This window comes from Vombatus ursinus, unplaced genomic scaffold, assembly GCF_900497805.2.
Source record: "Vombatus ursinus unplaced genomic scaffold, bare-nosed wombat genome assembly UNPS02014807.1, whole genome shotgun sequence".
Taxonomy (NCBI): Eukaryota; Metazoa; Chordata; class Mammalia; order Diprotodontia; family Vombatidae; genus Vombatus; species Vombatus ursinus.
In genome coordinates this window covers 25813452-25835376 of record NW_020954585.1, presented here as the reverse complement: position 1 = coordinate 25835376, position 21925 = coordinate 25813452, and the positions used below count along the sequence as shown (strand labels likewise).

Genomic DNA, 21925 nt, shown 5'->3' with positions numbered 1-21925 from the left:
AATTCAACCTTTGACTTCAACATACACATTTCCTTTCTGCACATAAGCCCCTCTTCATGTACAGAAAGCAAAATCCATGCTCCCTCTCGCCCATTTCAGACTTCCCTCCAGAGTCTGGGTATACACTTAACCTTTCATTTTGACAGTGTGTTGACAAAGGCATCACTCCTTAATGGAAGAATGTAGAAAAACCATGTTCACTGCTTTCATCTATGAGAATAATATAAAAGTTAAATGATGTATCAATTCCTTCTCCTTGTTGCCATTTATTGGAGTAGCGTTACTAAGTGGTTACAGATAATTATTGGTAACTCTTTACCATGGGACCTTGTTCAAACCCACTCATACAAGCTTACCCAAATTTGGAGCCACACTAATCCTCTGCATGTGAAGACAAAGGCCAACCGAGCTCAAAAAATGTTATTTATATGCTTATATATCCCTTTAAGTAATTACTAGAAAGTAATGAAATAAGTTTTTGAAGTGGGAAAAAGGAAACTTCGATGATAGAGTAATCCTAAGACTTTTTTAAAAAGCAATGCTGTCATTACAGATACCGCCTGACCAAAATTGCTGTAGATACTGCTGCTGGGCCACATCAGAACCACACTGTGGTTTTCCTGGGATCAGAGAAAGGAATCATCTTGAAGTTCTTGGCTAGGACAGGAAACAATGGTTTCCTAAATGATAGCCTTTTCCTGGAGGAGATGAACATTTACAACCCTGAAAAGTGTGTACAGCGTTCTGTTCTTTCCAAGTAGTTATTTGTGGAAGCACACGTGATGCTTCTGTGTCATGCAGTTAGAACCACTTTGTGGGGGAAAAATGGTGGCAGATGTAGGTTTAACATCATGAAGGCATATTGATAGTATTTTATATTCTCAATTGTTTTATGTCTTAAATTTCAATGCTATTCATTGTTTTGAACTTATTGTGAAATTCTTTCATACATAAATAACTTTATTTTTCCTCTGGTGAAAAAAATAAAATGACATCAATCTCCCCCTTAGCTAATTCAGCTTAATAAATCACTCTGTTCTGGAAAATTCTCCCCCTCAACTTATTCAGGCTAGAAAAATCCCCTTGTTGAGGTGGGGGGAGGGGAAATTACCTTGGAGGTTTCATGTATAACGCCATACCACCTTGTCAAATCAGGTGCAGTTATGATGGGATAGAAGACAAGAGGATTATGGGCATGCAGCTGGACAAAGCAAGTAGTTCTCTATATGTTGCCTTCTCTACTTGTGTGATAAAGGTTCCTCTTGGCAGGTGTGAACGCCATGGAAAGTGCAAAAAGTATGTATTTATATATCATGCATTATTGAAAACTATGGTATGTTTAGAATGGATTGCTAATGACTTATGATCCTCTTCTTCCTACAGGACCTGTATTGCCTCCAGAGATCCATACTGTGGGTGGGTAAAGGAAGGAAGTTCATGTACACATCTGTCACCCCATACCAAGTAAGCAACAGAATACCAAGAGGAAGGGAGCACTGAAATTACCAGCATTAATTAGCCTTTATGCAAACTAGACATTCATTCACTCATACCTGTGAATGCAAACATCATCAATCCAGTTTTGTTTTTTCCCCTTGGGATTAGATAGGACTCCACAATATCAGGTGATGCAAATTGGCAAGCAGGGAAGTGTCTTGAAGTTGGTTAAAAATATAGAGGAAGGAGACACAGGGGGCCTCCAAACATTCCCCAGAGAGAGGGAATGTTAGGAACATGTCTAGACCATAATATGATATCAGCCGAGTTGCAAAACAGTAGGATGCCCTGTTATGTCCCTGAAATGGTTTGTTCAGATAAAAGAAAAGTAGCTCTCTTCTCATTTCCCATTATATTACTAAGGAGAGATTGTACCTTATTTGTAATACAGGGTATTTGTACGGTGAGAATGGTATTCACATCAATAAACTTTTTCTTCTGCACCGGAATACAATTAACCTTGTTACTCCTCATGTAATCAATCAATTCTTGGCAAGTCTATAGCAAGATGGCTAGGTTAGGAAACCCTTCCCCTCCTATGTTTTGTTTGGATTGTTACTTTTGCATTAGATGCTTTATTAACACTAGTTTGTAGCTTTAAAAAAAAGTGATGAAACAACTGTGGTGAATTCATGGCGATAATGGACATATTCATGAGGCATAGTATTTTCTCAGGTAGGCCCCATAGCATCAATGGACCTTTTTATATCTATTCACTCTACATCCCTAAGATCAGAAGGAAAGGAACTGAGATATAACCATTGAGCTTGGGTTCCACACTTCCCCTTCTGGCCATTTTCCTATTTCAGAATCTCTTTAATTCCTATCATTAATCACCATTCCTCTAAACAAGTAGGTAGTTGCTATATTATAGATGAGAGGTAGATAGATACTAATAGATGGCAGGCGGACAGGTTACATATTTGGTTTAAAGAATCTGTACTGGGCTGTTGCCAGACCTTAAAGTCAACCTGGTAGCTGGTTCTTATCAGAACTGCTAACAAGGAGCAAAACTGATGTGATATTTTAGAAATTCATTTCCATTTACATGGATTCATGAATAGAAGGGGAAACAGTGGAAAGATATTGTTTAAGAAAAGTTAGGCAGCCTAACAGGTTCTCTCCATATGATGGTACTATATGGTAATAAAGCTGATTTTTTTTAAACAAAGAAATCAGAAGTTATATATCCGAAAGAGTGTTATCCCTTTCAAAGTAGTCTTCTTGAGGAATAAAACAATTATTCCAATGATGCTGCCATTGCTGAAAACATTTTTGGTGCCTGCAGCATATTCTTTGGAATGGTAGCAAATCTTTATCCTTTAAAGGGACATTGGATTTTTGGAAATAGCCAAATTCGGTGAATAAGATGATGATGAAACTGAATAATTCTATTTGGAGGTTTTTTAAATTTTGTTTTGTTTTTAAACAATAACATAGAGTAGTTCTAGAACAATGGGCCTGGTTTTGTTGTAGTGCTCATACAATTTTTTTGAAGGCAATTTCAAAAGGGGAGTTACAGTCTCAGAAATGTTTTGAACAAAAGCAGCAATATGTGAAGCCTTCCAAGAGGACTCCTTTGAAGGTCAAAGATAATGTAGACAAATAATAAAATTAATAAACTAATTTTAAAAATTAATATAAAACTACTATTAAAATCAATCTTATTACTTACTATATCTCATATACCTGAACTGGTTCCCAGTGACCTCAGAGAAATGGAGGACATTGGAATCCTTTCTATTTTCTTTGACCACCCTCTTAAGTTGAAACTAGAAGTAGAATACTGACATATATTAAGATGTTTTTCCTCGTAGATTTATGTTATTCTGTACAAAGCTTCTTTGTACAAATGAAATAATTGTCCCTGAATAATAATATAAATTATCTTCAAATGTTTGCATAGAACTTATTTCCTTAGTTTTCACATTTTCATAGACTTCATACGGAACTGTTGAAGTAACTAGTAAGTCTTTATACCTCCCTTTCCCAATCTACTAAATTTGCATTATTTCACTAATGAAATGTAAGGATGTTTTCTGAGTTATTACTCATACTATTGTGTTTCTTTCCTTCTTCCTTCCTTTCTTTCTTTCTGCCTTAAAAAAAAAGACTGGCATTTGAACAGGACATAGAACACGGCAATACAGATGGCCTGGGTGACTGCCAAAGTAAGTTAAGTAATAATACCAGTGTTTATCTTGGGGTCAAAGACTCTTTACAGATGCCCAAAATATTATTCCCTGCATGCTGCTGATGTTGATAGCACCAAAAAGCACATTAGCAACAAAAATCATTAAAATAACAAATAAAGAAAGGGATGTGTTTGTTGAGGAGGAGGGTATGCTACACACACTCGTACAGGTTTCATAGCAATTATGTTTGGGGACAAATTCAGCTCTACAATGCATTATTATTGGACATGAATTTGTGTCAGTATTTCCAGTATCAAACTAAAATTTTTGTTCTTTTTATAATGTGCTGTCATACTCAAAGTCTCAGCCAAGTATAGTCAAAAGACTGGTTAATGTTTGTTCTAGAAATTTTTAGCTAAGCTGGTTTAATAATTTTTGAGTTAGAAAGCTCAGAAATGAGAAGTCAGAATGTTCTTGTGCCATGAGTTAGTTCTGCTCAACTTGACTACATTTGCTAAAAATTATTATTAAAAGTAATAATTTTACAAGATGGGACCATGTCACTTGGTATTTGAGGCAGAGGTTCTAGGGAATAAGCGAAAACAAATTTCAGAAATAACCAACTAAGTACTTAGTAGCTGAAAATGTCAAATATCACTTTTTGAAAGATGTTAACCCACAAACCTGTGCTGACTTCTGAAGGAACACGTATACAGACTTTATTTCAAAGAACTTTCAAAGTAACTTTGTAGTCACAATTTCATAAGTAACCCATGTCCTAAGGGAGAAAGTGACCCGCTCAGACCTGCTGCCATCTCTTAGACTCAATGGAAAATAACTTTAGACCAAAATGATATAGAATAATGAATATGACACTACTAAAAAATATTTTTGGTTTATTTTTTATTTACATGTATTAAATTAAATGCAAAAAATAAGGAGTTAAATACCTTTAATTAAGAGAGAAAATTTTAAAATTACCTTTAATTAAGAAATTAATTTTCACATTAACCTATAGGTACTTGGTCATGTGACTTCATTTTATATTTGTGATGTCACAATGAAATGTCTACATGTTACTTTTGCTGAGTCCTGGAATTTCAGAGTTAAGGCTACCATTTCATTATGATCTCACCTCTTTCAGAAATCGGTCTGATACCCAGGTATACTAGGATCATTTACAAGAAACCTTTTCCTAAACTTTCCTAGCTTGTGTGGGTTCACATCAGAACTGGAATACTAAAGCCAACATTAGTAACAAAGTCACATTTCCTACAGATAAATATCCACATATCCACATATCCTACAGATAAAGAATTTCAGGCATCAAGAAATGAATGAAGGCAATTCTGTCAGTGTAGCATATATGCATACATGAATGAGAAATATTTGTGTGTATGTGTGCCTACACTGTGTTGGTTATGCATATTAGCATGTGCTCGGGGCATAAGATAAACAGGCACTTGATAAACTTTGCTTCTTCTTCCTATTGCCCTTCAGTCCCATTTTCACGGGATGTTGTTTCTGTAGGTAAACTTTAAATGTGTTTGGCTTGAGGCACATTTTTTTCTGTTTTCTTAACCTTGTGATATGGGAAGCAGTGGGAATGGGGGGTCAAATGTAAGGGAGCATAATGGAAAATCTGAGTACTGAAGTGGTTGTCGGAAGCTGGGTGGTACGTTCAGGAAAAATCCAAAGTTAAACCTGAACTCTCAGAATCAGGTATGCGCTTGGTTTCCATTCATCCCTCACAGTCTTCGCATCTCTGCCTTTTGGCAGAGGCATTGACTTCAAAAGAAGCAATCAGAGGAGCACTGGAGCCCAGACAAGAACTGAACATAATATGAATAGTTCTGCATTACAGACAGAGAAATGAAAGAGTATTTAGTTTGTCTTGATGATTACATGCTACCCTAGTGAGTGTGTATGTTAATTCAGTTGAGGTAGTGTGGCTGGCAGATAGAGTATGGGACTTGGAGAATCAGGTTCAAATCCCACCTTGGTCTATTACTAGCTCTGTGAACAAGAGTAACCTTTTAGATCCTGAGTTTATTCATATGTGAGGTGAGGATGACCATATTCTCACTACTTTCCTCATAGGTTCATTGTAAGGAAAATACTTTGCAACTTCATAGTACTATGTCAATCAACAAGCATTTATTAACTGCTGGCCTCTGACCACCAAGTGCTTGTGTTCTATTGGGGGAAATAACATATAGATTCAAAAACTGCAAAGCAAATACAAGGTTAATTCTGGGTTGCAGCACCACAACAAGGCAGGGGGTAGCCAGGGGGTGGCCAGGGGTGGTAAAGAAAGGTCCCATGGAAGACAAAACATTTGAATTGAGCTTTGAAGGAAACTAGGGATTCTAAGACTGAGAAGAAGCACATTCTAGATATGTAGAATGAATACATATAGAATAGCTAGGCATCTGATTTGTCTGGACTGTATGTAGGCCTTTGCATATCAAAAGAAAGAGAGAGATAGGTTATATAAATGTTACTGATATTATTGATAATAATTCATCAATGTGTTCTTATTATGTGCTAGGAACAAAACCTGAAAACACCGTCACTGTGTAATATAGCAAACATCTATGTAGTCTTTTAAAGTTTTCAAAGGGGCAGCCAGGTGGTAGAGTAAATAGGGCACCTGCCCTGGAGTCAGGCAGACCTGAGTTCAAATCCAGCCTCAGACACTTGACACTTACTAGCTGTGGTACTCTGGGCACGTCATTTAACCCCGATTGCCTCACAAATAAATAAATAAATGAAGTTTTCAAAGCATTGCATCTTTTAACTCATTTGATTGCCACAAAAACCCTATGAGGTAGAGGCTATTATTAGCCTCATTTTATAGACTGAGAAATTGAGGCTGAGACTGGTTCAGTGTCCAGATTCACACAGCTAAATCATGATCAAGGCAGGATCTGAGCTCGTTGTCCTGATTCCAAGACCAGTTCTCTATCCATTGTGCCGCCTCCCTAGAAGTCAACTCATTTGTAACCTGTAAGCCATGCTAAAGAATAAAATAACAATAATAGTGATAATAATTCTCTACTCAAGTTCTCTTCTAATGCCCCATTGTGGCATTGGGGTGGTTCTGGGTCTTCAGTGGTAAGGTCAGTGTACCGCAGGCTCCTGTACACCCTGAAAAGCTGGTATGACTTTGAATTTGGCCTGTTCATCATCAAGTTGTATCATTCTCTCTGTTTTCTAAGGACTAGCATAGTTAAATTTAGAGGAAGGATTTGCTATCTTTCCACACAAAGATTCTGGAAGTGAATATATCATGCATTAAGTAACTTTCTTCTTCTTCTTGGTCTTTCAGATTCCTTTGTGGCACTGAATGGTAAGAAAATATTACTCACATGCTTTAATAGCTGAGAAAATCTATTTGGGGGGGCATTTTTTCATTAATCTCAGTATTTTTAAGCCTGGGATTTCCTTTTTAATTGACGATTTTATCCTGGTTTATTTCTTTCATAGACATTTCAACTCCTCCACCAGATCATGAAATGTCTTACCACACAGTGCATGGTCAGTTTATGAATATTTCTAAAACTTCTCCCCAAGTCATTCATCATTGTAGTAGCTGATAGCTTTCATTCTTTAACATCAGAGACTGCATAATTTATTATTTGGGGGCCCAATTCACTAAACTTATCAATACATCTGCATAGTGGTTCAAAATTTCTTGGTGAGGCAATTGATGCCGGAAATTGAGTCCTAAATATTTTAATTCATGTAACATAAATATCTAAAACCTAGGATGGCCTAATTCCAACTTTAACATGTTCTTGAGAGAGATATTGTTTGTGTATATAGGTATATTTATGGGGAAAGAGTAGCATTTGTAACCAGTAGATCCCTGTTACACTGATCAGACATTGTATCAGACTAAGAAATTCTGACTCTTGGGATCTCCATGCTCCAGAGGAAGGCCAATATGATGCCTAGGCGATCATCCCACTATTGGTCAAGACTTTCCAACATCATCCATCAGAATAAGTATGATTATCTCCAAATATAGGATTTACTTGTAAATCCTTTATTTAAATAGGGTCTTTTTTTTAATGTGAGGAAATAATGGTAACAATGGAGTTGATATGTGGATAACTTGAAAATCTCATTACCAAAGGCCCTGCTGTGTTTTGTAAAATGTATGCATAATGATAAGAGAACCATATAGGGTAAAATCATTGTTTATAGAGATTGAATATATTGAGCTCTTTATTTGAAAAACAGGAAATGTCACTCACCGTTTCTTAAGGCACTCCCCAAATATTTTATTATAAAGTACAACTATACATGAGGCATGGCTCATCAATATGACAGTAGAAAACATGCATGACATTAAATTTAGACTTTATATTATACTGGAAACTGAATGCTTCAGTAGTACATTCAGAGCTTCTATTTCTTTTTAAGCTCTGATTTAAATATTATACCTCCTCAAACCATAGTTAGTTATAGTTAAAGGTGTAATATTACTTACTGATAATGAAAACTAAGGGGGAAATCATTAAATACTATGTTTTTCCTTACTTGAGGACCAACACAATTATAATTTGCTGCATGAATTTAAGATACAAAAAGGGCTTAAATATCACCAAATATCATCCTCTGATCTCTCATTTGTAGTAAAATGGGTATATGTAGCCTACAGTGCTCTGTTTACTCTGGTTTGCCTCATTGAAATCATAACATTGCCCACCAAAGGTGTGAGGAATGATGTACTATAGAAAGAAGGGCAGTTTATAATAAACCATCCAGTAGAAATGGGCATGTGTATTCAAAAGAGACTCTTCTAACTCCTATTATTTGTGGAGACAGGGATAATCAGTTTCTATAATGGGATAATCTTTATCAGATGGAATGGAGAAATATGGGCCAAACATAAAGTCCCAAACTCCCTTGAATTTAGCAATCAGACATGCTGAGACAAATTGTAACATGGAGTCACCAGGTAATTTCTCCTGCAGGGAGAAATTGAAGTGTGGGATCTTGACCCCTCTATCATCCATGACTGCTGATCTCATCCTTTCTCCCTGCAAACTCTTCTCCATTATCACATGATTAAATTATAGATAAGCCATCAGAAAGAGGACATTTACTAACTATAAACAGGTGCTCACATGGACAAAACAGAGGCCATTCTAACATATTGCTTATTTCATAAATGAATGCAAGAGATTTGCCTGTTTTGAAGCTAATACATCCAGATTGGTTCCAACCACCACAATATTGTGAGAATGCACAGGATGCAAAACAAGGATTAATGTTTGCTATCTTCAGAGTTCCTATCTGTCAAGAGCATGAGTCAGAAAAAAAAGGGGGAGGGCAAATTGCATGATGATTTAAGTTGTGAACTTTTCCCATCTGCAGTGAAAGTACAGTGCTGAGCTCAGATCTGTGTATAGTTAGGCCTCCATGGAACTGTAATACTAAGCTATGGAGAGAATGTTTCTAGATTCAACTAAAACTATTCTGATCCCCCCTATTGCGCAAAACCGTTGTTCAACTTTAGCTACATGAGCAAGAGTGCTATTTTAGTGAATTGGGCCTTGATTATTTCCCCACTTCTCTTACCCTGTGTTGATTTAGACTCTCAGTGTCTAATTAGATTGAAGTAGTGGTTAATAGGATGGAGTGTGAAGTCTCTTAACCTCTAGAATCTTAATGATTTGTGGATATAGAGAAACAATAAAGTGCATATTGAGCAGTCCATTTTGCCTTAAAAAAGCATTGTTTTGACATTATGAGAATAATTGAGTATAGTTTCTACTTACAGAAATATGACCTTTCTCATTCGACTGCAGAGCCCACTGATAGTAACAAAATTATAGTTTACAAATCCATCAGTATGCAGTCCTGTATCTACAAATGAGTGCCTGTTTTTGTAGCATTATTGTGGTTCCAGAAGTCTCATAGAGAATACATAACAAATGATACAACCACTTACCTCAGATTATACAAAGAGATAAAAGGTTTTCTTTAAATCTTTTGTTTTATCTTAGAGAAGAGATGACTGATTTTTTTTCAAGATATGTGCTTGATGGTGCTCTTTTCACCTGGCATTTTTGAAAATTTAATGAAAAGCCAAGGCATTACTTTTTCAGATTGCTTAATTCACTACAAAAACAGGTTGTTTATATTGTCCTCAGAAACACAAGTTTAAAAAATGACTGCCTTGATGTCTTCTGCTGAGTAAATCAGAAGAAGTATGGTTTCTCTAAATTTGCATACAGGAAATCTTGTCTGTGTGTGTACTAGACTAACACTTTAGTGATGGAGAGCCTTAGTTGATCTCTCACATTTGTGTAAAACCCTTTCCTACTTTACTACCATCTGGTCCACATTAATTTCTTCTTGTAGCCATAGCTTTCCATTACCAATGAGCTCTCCATGTATTTGTAGCATATGGTCCAGGAAATCTTTCTACAGAAAATGTGTCCCTCAGGCTTATATTTCCCCATGATGACCATATTTAGAAACATTCTCCCTAAACTGTACTTACGGTATTACCATAAAATCACCCCTTGAACACTGTTAAATGAAAGGTATACAAAATGCATATCAGTGTGGTTTAGAGAAATCCCTGCTACTTGCTGGTATGCTCCACAATTCCCAGCCCCTCACAAAACTATTGTTAATTGTTTTCTCATGTTGAAGGCTGAGTTCTATATTAAGCTGGACCACATATTTCAGTACAGCAATCACAAACCCAAGAGTGCTGTAATGGAGAATGTGTTTCAGATCTCAGAACAAATGAGTGGGAATGAGAGAAAACTCAATTTCCATTTCCTAGACTTTTTTTCCACCCCTTTACTTATTAGAGCTTGAAAATAAATGCAGGGGTGACAAAATGGAGAAATTCAGCAACTGAGAGTTTTTCATTCCACAAGTACAATTCCTGGGTTTTTAATGAACATGTTTTAGTAGTTAAATCTGAATCAGACTTTTGCAATAAAGCGGATGTTTAAAGTTGGGGGGGGGGGGGCCAATAACAAGCTTGGATCAGAAGCCACTTTGCTGAAATGTTACCCATGCCTTCAGCAATGTGCTGTGGCTGCTGTAAAATTTTTTTGGTAGTAGATAAACTCTTTGCCTTCTTTTTCTCTTGAAGCAAAATAACTCAACCCCTAAAAAAAAAAGCATTGCTTATGATTTATATTATTCAGTTCTGTTGGTAGAACCCAATTTCCTATTAGAGCAGATAAAAGAATAACACAGGCTCTTTGTCTCTCCATCTGAAATACAGAATACTTTATTCACCACATTTAGGATTATGACAATCCAAGGCTGGAGCCAGGGTGGAACTAATTGTTGATCTCTCCCACTTCCTTACAGAATGCGCCAGTTAAGCATTCACAATAATTGTACTTATACATCTTTACACATTGTCCAAAGGGCTGCTACATGTTCATTTACTAAAGTCAAGGACACTGCTTGAAAGCCACAGAATGGCAACATTTCATTTCTACCAAAGGTCGGGTGTATCAGAGTTTCTTTGAATCAAAATCGTAGCTTAATAGAAGCAACTGCTTTTTTCACTGACACAAATTAGCATTCTAACCTTGCCAGGTGATTATTGAAGGACTTACACACTTACACACAGGAGGTTGCTAACAATCATTTAGTGCCTTGGCCACAGCTCCCATTCATGTCAGGCTTCTTCTTGGAATCATCCTCCACCTGCTACCTGTCACAAAAATATTTTCCTTTCTAACCTGAGCCCTGTGGGTGAGTCTAAAGTCTCAATGATATGAAAATCAACCATAACCACAGTATCAGTCATTAACCAAATTTCATTTGTTATTGGCATATAAAAGACTACACCTACCTTCCCATACAATAGAATCCATGAGATAATTACACACCAAATATATTGTCTTAACAGCTTATTATTGTAACAGGTTGTGACAACTATTTTTTTTTAAAGCTGTAGAATCATAGAAAGAATTTCTTTATCCTAGGTGAGGCTTAGATGACTTTAAAAAAAAAAAAGGAGACCCTTTTAGAGAGCATTATTTTATCCCGTAATATGGAAGACCCATTTGAGCACAGTTGGTGCTATGGAACATAAATCTATAACTAGGTTCAGATCCTGGTCTTCCCATTTACTGCCTGATGTTGGGCAAATCTGTTCACCTCTCTAGGTCTCTGTTTCCTCATCTGTAAAATGAAAGAGTTTTTTTTTAACATGTTGAAACTCACTTGAGCCTTACAAGGACTCTGTGAGGTAGGTGCTATTATTATCCCCATTGTCTGATGAGGAAACTGAGGCTGAAAGGAGTTGTGACTTGCCTAGGGTCACACAGCTAATTGGTATCTGAGGTAGGACTGGAATACAGGTCTTTTGGACTCCCAAGTTCCCAGCTCTAGCCACTGTGCCATCTAAATGAAGACATGAGAACTCAGGATACCCAAGCTATTGGTTGTTGGGACATAGAACGACCCTTCAGTACTGAGAAAAAAGTAAAATAACAGAATAGTTCCCTCTTAGCAAAAATTCCCTTAGAGTATATGCTTATATTTTCCCTCTAGAATAAAGACAGGATCCACCAGGTCTCCCAGTGGTCTTTAGTCAACTTTTTGGCAGCTTATGTGTGTCAGCTCTGGGCTGTCAGAAAAAGGGATGGATGGTTTACAGGTGATATTTTTCCTAACTGTATCTGTGATGAAAACAGGGCACTCCAGTTCCCTCTTTCCCAGCACGACCACTTCAGATACGACGGGTCAAGAGGGTTATGAGTCTGGGGGACACATGCAGGATTGGAAGGATCTGCTTGACTCATCTGACAGCACAGATCCCTTTGGGGCAGTTTCATCCCATAATCACCAAGACAAGAAGGGTAAGGCCTTGGAAATAACTCTTCCTGTGGGGAGAAGGGTGGGGGGGAAGACTTTGTAACTGCTTCCAGCTAAATCTTGGTAATACTGCACAAATCTCCACTGCACGATTATTAAAAGCTTATGAAAAAGTCAGAAACAAAATACTCCATTTTAGGCCTTAACCAAAATATCCACTGAATAAAGAAGCCACACAAAACAAATAATACAAGTATATTATTGTTATTGGAAGAGTAAGGAATTAAGACCTTTGAAATTAAAGTTTTCTCAGTTAAATAGAGGAAAGCTTAGCCTTAAGCAAAAGCTGGCTGAGGCTAATCCTCTTCCCTTTCATCTCAGTTTCCTTTAGTGATGTTTTCACCTCCTTTTACCTTTGTGACTTAAGGCAAAGCAGTGAAGGCTAGTTGAATTAACCTAAAACACAGGTAAATTCATCAGATCATTGACAAATGACAGGAATGAGCCTTCCTGGGTATGAAAACTATGTAAACAAGAACTCTCAGAGGTCCAGTCTCAGTAGTAAAAAGTGAAGACACATAAAACCAAAATACAGCACCAAAAAGAGTAACAAAAGATTAAAATAGCTTTTATTTAACAAATGCTTTTTCCAGCCTTTTGCTCTGCAAATGTGCTAATCACTAAAGAAAAAAATCTAACTTTTGTACAGTATCACTGTTTGACACAAAGCACAGAGAAACTGTCCAAATATTCTGGTTCCAGATACATAGTTTAATAGTGTTTGCATAGAGCCATAGCCTCATATGCACTGTAATTGTCCTTAAAAATGAAGATTTAAATGCAATTTAATCGAGCAGAAATATTATTTGTTAAAATTGGAAAGGAAGCCAAAGTAAATGAAGAGCTTGTACTTTGAACTGTCCAAAATTTTCCTTTCCTTTCTTTGGTCAACTAGGGACAGGAAATGTAATCTTTTTTCACCATTTGTTGGGCCTCATTAACACATGCTACTTTAGTCACAGCTGCAACCAAAGAAGCCTTTACTTGTCCAGAAAAGAGTCTTGCAAATCAGAAACTGAAAAGGCCAGTTATTTTGCTTAGCCTTTCCACTCCATTCAGAATTGTTTACTCCTGTCTGCTTTCAAGAATTTGGTCCAGTTCAGTGTTTTGTGTCTCAAGGGATAGAGCTGACACCTTGACCCTTGGAAGACTACCACTTACCATTTTAATGTTTTTGTCCTAAATTTCCCTTTCCTTTATTTCTTCCCATTTCCTCTGCTGTGGTCCTCTTGTATCAAGTTAATGTTATTAATCTTCTTCAGAATATATAGGAGTATCTTGTGTCCTTCTACTGCTAGTTATGGCTTAGCCAAGCAATACAGTTTAAGTCCTTTTAATCTTTCCTTGAGAGTGTCTTCCCTTAACCTTTTGTAATATTCTTTAGCCTTCATCATTTTGGGTAGTATTCCCTGCCCCCCAAATGTAAGCAAAATTGCTAGTCTGGTCTCATCAGTTTCATTATGTTGAAGGGGTACTTGGTGTTGTTAACCTCCCTAGAATATATCATGCTAATTTGTGATAGGGTAAGGACCCAGTCATAGCAGGTTAAGGATTATGTGCATTAGCTGTGATTTGTTTTGTGTGGTTCCATGCCCCAGAATTGTTTGCCACATCTGTGTTCTCAATGGCCAAAAGGCAACTTCTTTAAAACAACTTGCATACACAGTAGAGGCTTCCTGAAATGCAAGAAAAAATATTAACAAAGTATTTAAGCTCTCAGTCTCAATTTTCACTTCAATTCACTAATTAATGGGGTCGATAGCTTGCTCTGAATGGTTATCTCCCCAGGGAGTGGAGGTTATCAGAGTCTTATTAACAGTTGACAGTTAAAAAATTTTGCATTGTTCATTCTTTTGGTTTAATTATGAATATTGACAAAGCTGGAAGCAGTCTACATATTGTCAGACAATGGTGGCAGAGGTGATTGCGTGGGTCTCTACCATTACCACTATTCATGTGCTATTAACTCCTTGCCTTGCCCAATCAAATGTGGCTTTTCTGGCACAATTGATTAAGTCCTTTGGGGGGGCAATGCCAATGAGTTGTTATGCAAAATTCAAAAAGAATTTAGCTTAATGTTTTTTTTAACCATGATTTTATTTTTCCTTCTCCCCACCTCCCACCCCTGTAGATTTCTTTTCTTTAAGCATCCACGAATTTCCTTTAAATTTCTGTTTCATTTTGCAAAGTGCTCTGTGATGTGATTTAGTAGCCGGGTTATTCTTTTGGATGTATTTTCTTTCTTTTCTTGTTCACATGTATGTCTCTCAAATTGAAGTGATTCTTAATCCATTTGCTTCTTTATTTTCTCTGATCCTGGTGCCTTGGTGATGTCACATCCATTTGTGTTCAGTATCTAATTCGGTACAAGTGTCTTTTCGGTCATCTGTGGGCCACTGAAAAGGGATGTTCTTTCAATGGGTTAATTCACGGAAATGTGACATTTGTGTGCCCACAGCTTTGGTAGCTAAATATACTCTGGAATTGTTTCTAAGTTACCTCTCTTTTCTTCACTAAGCATAAAATGATATATTGGATGGCCAAGCCAGGAGGAGTCAGGTGTCTGATTCTCTTTTTTCTTTTGACTGACCACAAAGATCAAGTAATGAACACATGCCCTTAGCTAAATGCTGCCAATTTCAGAGAGGTATCCTTAGTAAGGCTGCATTTCCAGAGTATGTTTGCTTTTGTTTTTGTTTCTTTTCCTTGCTGTGTTTTCAGTATTGATTTAATTCTATATGTTTCTCACCTTTGTCAAAACACCCGTCACTGTTCCTCGCCTTGCACAACTAAACTTTCCCTTCTGCTGCCATTGTATTTAGTCTCCCCCTTTCAAAATAATAAAGACTAGCCCTCTGCCCCTCTGTGGAATGTTCCAAGGCTTTACTCTCTACACTGTAAGTAACATGACAGTCCTGTATGCATGTATACTCATACTAACAAAGCCCAAGAACAGATATAGAAAACTACTCAAATGTGTTGCTACAGAAAATGAAGTCCTTTTCCTTGTCAGTAACTAACTGACCTTGCCTTTTCTTACCCTACTAGCCTTGTGTAATGTCTCTTGTCCTTACTACATTTTTTAGAATTGTTTGATATCTTTTAAGTCCTAGGTTCATTAGTGGGAGCTCAGTCAATGGCTCTGTTTTTTCTGGTCTCTAGATGTCTGTAGCTTTTCCATCCTGTCTTTTAGTCACAGAGATGGTAAATTAGCTGCAGTGAAGACTTTCATTTTATCAATTCCACCCAGGTTTTAAAATTTTTATTTATCCTATAATAACTGAGGTGGACTTCATCACATTTAAACATGAATGCCAAGGCCCATTTATTTTTAGATTATGATTTGTCTTTTCTCAACACTCAACAAAAAGAAGAGTAAGAAGTACTTTTTTTTTTAAGTCATCCTGGCATAACCATAGCCCCTAATTTTCCCACCAAATATAGACATGTAACAGGGTTATAAAACTGGTTTCAAAGAAGGCAGGTGTGCCTTCTTCATGACTCTATCAGAATTGATGTCACCGTTATGGGGCACACAATTTATACAGTAATCGATGATAGCAAGAGTGAATTGAATATATCCCCCCAAAAAAAAGTTCTTATCCAAATTTTATGTAACATTCTCATGAATTGTAGAAATGTCACTTAAAAATTAATATTCAGAAACATTCTACTCATCAAGTATTTCTAATCAATCAAAAATTTTAGGATAGTCTCATATGTGCATATCACAGGAAGCTCCTGAAATAAGACATTATTTTACTTGAAAGGAGGTAATATCAAAGTAGTTTGAGATGTACCCATTGTGCTCAAAGAAAACATATATGGGAGAATAAGATTATTGGTTAAGTGAGCAATTTAAATCAAACTAACATATCAATAAACTTTAAACAATGTAATATTTGTTTAGTTTTTTTCTACTTTGAGTGGGTACACACCAGTAGGAGTCACAAAATGTGACTATAAAGAGACTATAAAGAGGGGAGTGAAGTATTTCCCACATTTCACAGGAAGTCATAACTAAATTCTATTTTGCCCCAAATTTGATAAAAAGAATTCTTCACAGTCAATAACTACCTTCTTTTCCTGTGAAAACTTTACTGTGGTTTTAGAGTAACAAAAAACTCCAGTCTGATCTAATCATTGCCTGGTTACTTAGTGTTTTTAAAAAATGAGATTCAGTCAAAACCATACCTTTCTACTTGGTAGACATGGCAAGAACAAGTGATTCATGCTCTCTTTAGCTCCTCTGATACCTGTTGTTATTCAGCAGAACTTTGTGACTGGGGATGGGTGATTTAGTCTGGTAGAAATTAGTACTACCTTAGAGCAATATTTCCTAAATTAACTAAGCCAAGGAATATTTGGGGATTCAAAATATGATTATGGAAAGCATAAATGTTGACCAGCACTTAGCACGGTACCTGGCTCTTAGTAGGTGTTTAATAAATGTTGATTGATCTGGAAGTTTGGGGGAGTGGTGGTATGGCGTACCACTGAGATAACTTTTGCAGCAGAATAGAAGAGATTTTGTCCATTTTATACTGAAAATCCTACATTAAGCATTTTGAATTCATAAATAATTTCATATTTAATATTTGAGATGAAAATAATGTTACTAACATCACCATTTTCTCATGGCACTCCTCTCCATTTGACCTAAAATAGCAGTGCTCCATGGCAGATAGTTTGGTGAATACTTTTAATTAGATTAGTTGAGGTAGCCACTGGTTGTTCCAAGTCTACTCGATTTTTTTCTATTTCAGTACCAAGTTTTTAGTATGCCAGCAGTCTCTTTAAGAAGTGTGTTTCTCAGGACACATAAAAACTTTATTGAAAATATGTGACTATCAATGGGTGTCTTAACTACAATTTGGAAAATGAGAATAGGCATGGAGGTAGTCGTGCCTCCAAGCAAAAAGGTGAAATACATGGTTGGCCTTCAGGGTTCCCTCATTCAGTGCCCAGCATCTAGGAAGAACCTAACAAATGCTTATGGATTGAATGAAACCCTCTCACTACATAGGTAAGTACCTATACCTCATGCTGCCTAGGGCTTCCCATTGAACCAAGTAACAATCCAAGCAAAACCATTTCCATTCTCCTCTTTCCATTAAAACTTATCAGTCCTACTTGCTCAGGGGTTTTCTGCTAAGGAGAGAATGTATAAGGAGCTAAGATGTTAATAAATGATAAGAGCCTTAATGTATTATCTCACCCAGAAAGATTAGATTCTGCAAAGGCAGAATTCAAATTCAAGTTCTCTAACTCAGTCTGTTGCTTTGTTTTTTATACCACTGATTCTAGTAAGTAGACTAGGCAATCTCCAAACTCCCTTTCTATGCTAAATATGGATTTTTCCAGAGAGGGGGTATTTATGATCAGGGAAAGGAATAGATTAGATATAAAGTATGATTGGTCAGAGGCAAGGAACAAGAACAGGAGAAATGGAAATAGTTTTGATTTTTCTACATATCCTTATATCTGTGAATTAGCATATTTCTAATTTTCAATAGTTTATTGACTGATGTTATAATTTTTTAAACACTCACAAACACATGTAAAATAAGGATAGAACAGGAGTGCTAGAAATGTTGATTAAGGTGAGACTAAATAATGTAGTAGTACCCAGTTGATCCAGGGGAGGATCTAGAGTCAGGGTAGACCAAAGTTTAAACCCTCCCTCTGTGTGACCATGACCATCACTTATCTCAGTCTCAGCTCCCTCATTTATAAACCAAGGATAATACAGTTCAGTAGTCCCTACCTCACTGAGTTATTCGGAAGATCAAGTGTGATAATGTATATAAAGCAATTTGCAAGCCTTGAAGTGCTCAATAAATGCCAACTTTTTATTTTTATATATGACTGAATCATCAGAAGAAATTTGATTTTAAAATAATAGAGCTAACATTTACATAGAGCTTTAAAGTAACTTCTATATGATCTCATTTAATCCTCACAACAAAGCCCTACAAGGTACAGTGCTATTATAATCCCCATAAAAACAAACTATGGACATCACTTGTGAATGATGAATTAAACTAACACCTTTGATTTTGTCCATTGGCACTCTGCTAATTTGTAAATCAAGCATAAGAGATGTAATATTCTTAATAACCACTCAGAGCATCTTTAATCTCCAAAGGTTTAGGGTAAGTCTGAAAATATATCTATGGTAAACTTAGAGGCAAATTGGTTGAGAGATTTTTTACCACTTCTATGAATAAATAAGAGAAACTACTCAGTCAAGAGAGTTCATACCATGATTTAAGAAAAAAATCTAAAATTCTACAGGTAAGTAGAACTTATATTTAGTTACAAAGAAGAGTAAATCACTCAATTATGTGCCTTGAATGTGATAAAGAGTAGTTACCTTTTTTTTTTCTTATTTGATAATCCAAAGCAGAATTTAAAATGCTTCTTTAGGAAAATGTAGAAATAGAAATGCTTCAAGTTATAGAATGATTAAACCTATTATCTTACTTCTGAATAATCTCAACTTTATCAGCTGTTAGTTTAGCCAAACTTTATTTTTCTCCCTAAATTGTGTGTGTGGGGGTGTGTGTGTGTGTGTGTGTGTATAGAAATGTAAGATGCACAAATTTAGAAACTTCTCCATTGCAAAGGTTCATAGAGACTATTTGTGCCTGACCTGTGGTAAAGCCTTCCAAACTTATATTGGTCTGATCAGCCACAGTCAGACACATTGTACATTGACCCTGACATAGTGATGTCATTTTGGTCCTCTTGAGTATGAAGGACAACAACTAGATAGATAGACAGATAGATAGATAGATAGATAATTTCTATTGCTGCTTTAGTAGAATCTTAAATACAGAGATAGAAAGGACCTTAGAAATTTTCTGGTCCAAACACCTTATTTTCAAGATGAGTAAACTGAGGTCCAGAGATTTTTTTTTCTTTTGTTTCTTTTCCTTGAGCCATTTGTTGGTTTTTCCTATTTATTTCTCTACCTTTCACTAGGTCAAATAGTTAAGTGAGAAAAATGGGATTTGAATCCAGAACTTTGGATCATAAATCTAATTCTCTTTTCAATGTACTATAGTAATTCTAAATGGAAGACATGAACCTTGTAGGTTTGAAGTTGAGTCATAAAAAGGGAGTTAGAAATCTTCATAGTAATAAAATTGAAGAAGATAGCACAGTGCTGAGGAGCCTGGCTGCTGGTACTCCCATCACTGGACAGCTCCCCATAGTTGCTGGTGTTTGCTGAACACAGCTGTGGATACCTGAATAAGTAGTATGAAGTTAAAATATAATTGCTGAATTTAATTGAAATGAAGTAACTTCTTGAATTAATCAAAGAGATAAATTAAAAGTAGTCAGACACAGACATAAATGTAACCTTACAGTGTGTAATACTATGTGTGTATATATACAGCATGTCCTGAAAGTCTGCATCCAGTTTTAAGCTATTAAAAGTTTGAAGTTAATTTTAATTCAAAGCTCTAATGACTTAAAACTGTACAAAGATTTTTGGGACATCCTGTGTAAAAATAACAATAACCTACAATCAGTGCTATTTTTCTTAAAAATAAAAAACACAATTCCATAACCAAGCTAGGGATATTATCCAATTTAAGCCTCTGGCAATCTATAGCTCTAACTTGGGCTTCCCTGTCATTCAAGTTAAAACTATTTTGTAAAGGTTTAAGCCTTCCTAAAGCAGCATCCCCACCCCAGGTAAAATCAATAATAAGCCTGAGATTGGCCGGAAAAAGAAGAAAGGGGTTTTGGAATGAAAGGAGATTACATAAGAAAAGATAATATCATCATTCACTTTCATATTATTAATGTGCCCTTGTCAAAGAAAAATAAAAAGGGACCTCTAATTCAAGTTCATGGCTTTTCTTGGAAGAAATGAGAGAATGCTGTACCAGGGCATGTACTGGGGCTCTTAAATGAATTACTTAGTAGTTTTAATGTATACATCTGTGTTGTTGGGGAGGGGAAAATTGAAAAGACTCATGTGGGTGACTCTAATTGTTCTTTCAGTCATGCAGGCATGGTCATACATTTGGTCTAATTAATTCTGTATTCTCCTGACAACTTGCTGAATTTATCTAAGGTCTTGAAGAGATTATCATGGAAAGGCTAGAAAAAATAAAAAGTTAAATGTCATCTATGTTGAAAGCTAATTTCTTCTTTCTGCCTGTCTCTGTCTGCACACAAATATTTGGATCATACATCATAGACAGCACCTCACTTTTTTGTCTCCCATTAAAACTTTTACTGCAAAAAGAAAAGAGTTCTTAAAATTATTATTATGTACTCAGTTTTTAAATAATTAAAAATTCTAATTCAAAATTATGTCCTTGGGGTATAAAAGAACCATTCAACTTTGAGAAATGTTCTAGACTATTATAATTTTAAACCACCTTTTCAATTCATATCTATTCTCCTTGACCTATGCATATTTCTCTGTCTCCCTCTCTCTTTTCTCTCTTTTCCTCCTCTCTTTCCCACTATCTTTTGCTCTTCCTCCCCGTCTTTTTTTTGGGGGGGAGGAGGGCTAGGCCATAGGGTTAAATGACATGCCCAGGATAATACAGCTAGTAAGTGTTATGTGTCTGAAGTCAGATTTGAATTCAGGTCCTACTGAATCCAGGGCTAGTGCTCTATCCACTGCATCACCTACCTGTCCCTGTTCCCCATCTTTTACACAAGACATCCTTGATGCCTGAATTAGTTTTGACAACTTAGCATTTTTTAAGACCTACACCTTGAGTATTAATTAGACTTAGGTCTTATTAATGGAGCATCTAGAATATTTAATAATTTGTGCTTTAGTACAACTTCACCCTCTTCTTCTATTTGATTTTAGCCAAAACTTTAAAAAAAAAACTTTGAGGAATCATTTTGTGTTTATTAGTTACCAATATTGATGAGGATATAATCTAAGGTCTATATATCATGATTCTTAATTAGAGACTAGTTTGAGAGTTTAAAACTACTGGTTAGCTTGGTATTCTACAAACATTAATGGCTGTCTACAACATGTAGAGATGAGATGAATTATCAGATATGGGGAAAGAATGAGTGAGTCATGACAGAATTTTTTGAGGTTAGCATCTCTTTTCTTAACTTGGTATATAAGTAAAACCTTGAGAGCTTAGGAGGTACCCAGAATACACACTACTCAGCTGAAAGAGAGAAATAAAAGAAAGGAAAGAGATGGGGGTAGGCGGTAGAGGAAGAGAGGCAGAGACAGAGAATGTTCCGTGGTCTCATAGAAATACATGGGAAAGCAATGGAGAAATAGGAACTGTGGAAGTAACTGTGGCATGTACTGTTCACTGGTTCTTCTATTCTAAAGACCATGAAGTATCTATATTCATGTATGTATGTATATAAAACTTGTTTGTACATATTTGTTTGCTTTTCTCCTCTATTAG

General features: G+C 36.1%; 1 protein-coding gene across 2 annotated transcripts in view; it reads left to right on the top strand.

Moving 5' to 3' along the window:
* SEMA6A (semaphorin 6A) overlaps positions 1–21925 on the top strand; it is a 175324-nt gene that overhangs the window by 132998 nt on the left and 20401 nt on the right. The window contains exons 13-19 of one of the 2 annotated variants that reach the window (XM_027874735.1): positions 554–730; positions 1156–1296; positions 1384–1464; positions 3610–3668; positions 6964–6984; positions 7122–7172; positions 12326–12490. In XM_027874735.1, coding sequence (XP_027730536.1) covers positions 554–730; positions 1156–1296; positions 1384–1464; positions 3610–3668; positions 6964–6984; positions 7122–7172; positions 12326–12490 — 695 coding nt within the window. The remainder of the gene's footprint in view (positions 1–553; positions 731–1155; positions 1297–1383; positions 1465–3609; positions 3669–6963; positions 6985–7121; positions 7173–12325; positions 12491–21925) is intronic. The other variant, XM_027874734.1, reaches the window with a different exon arrangement.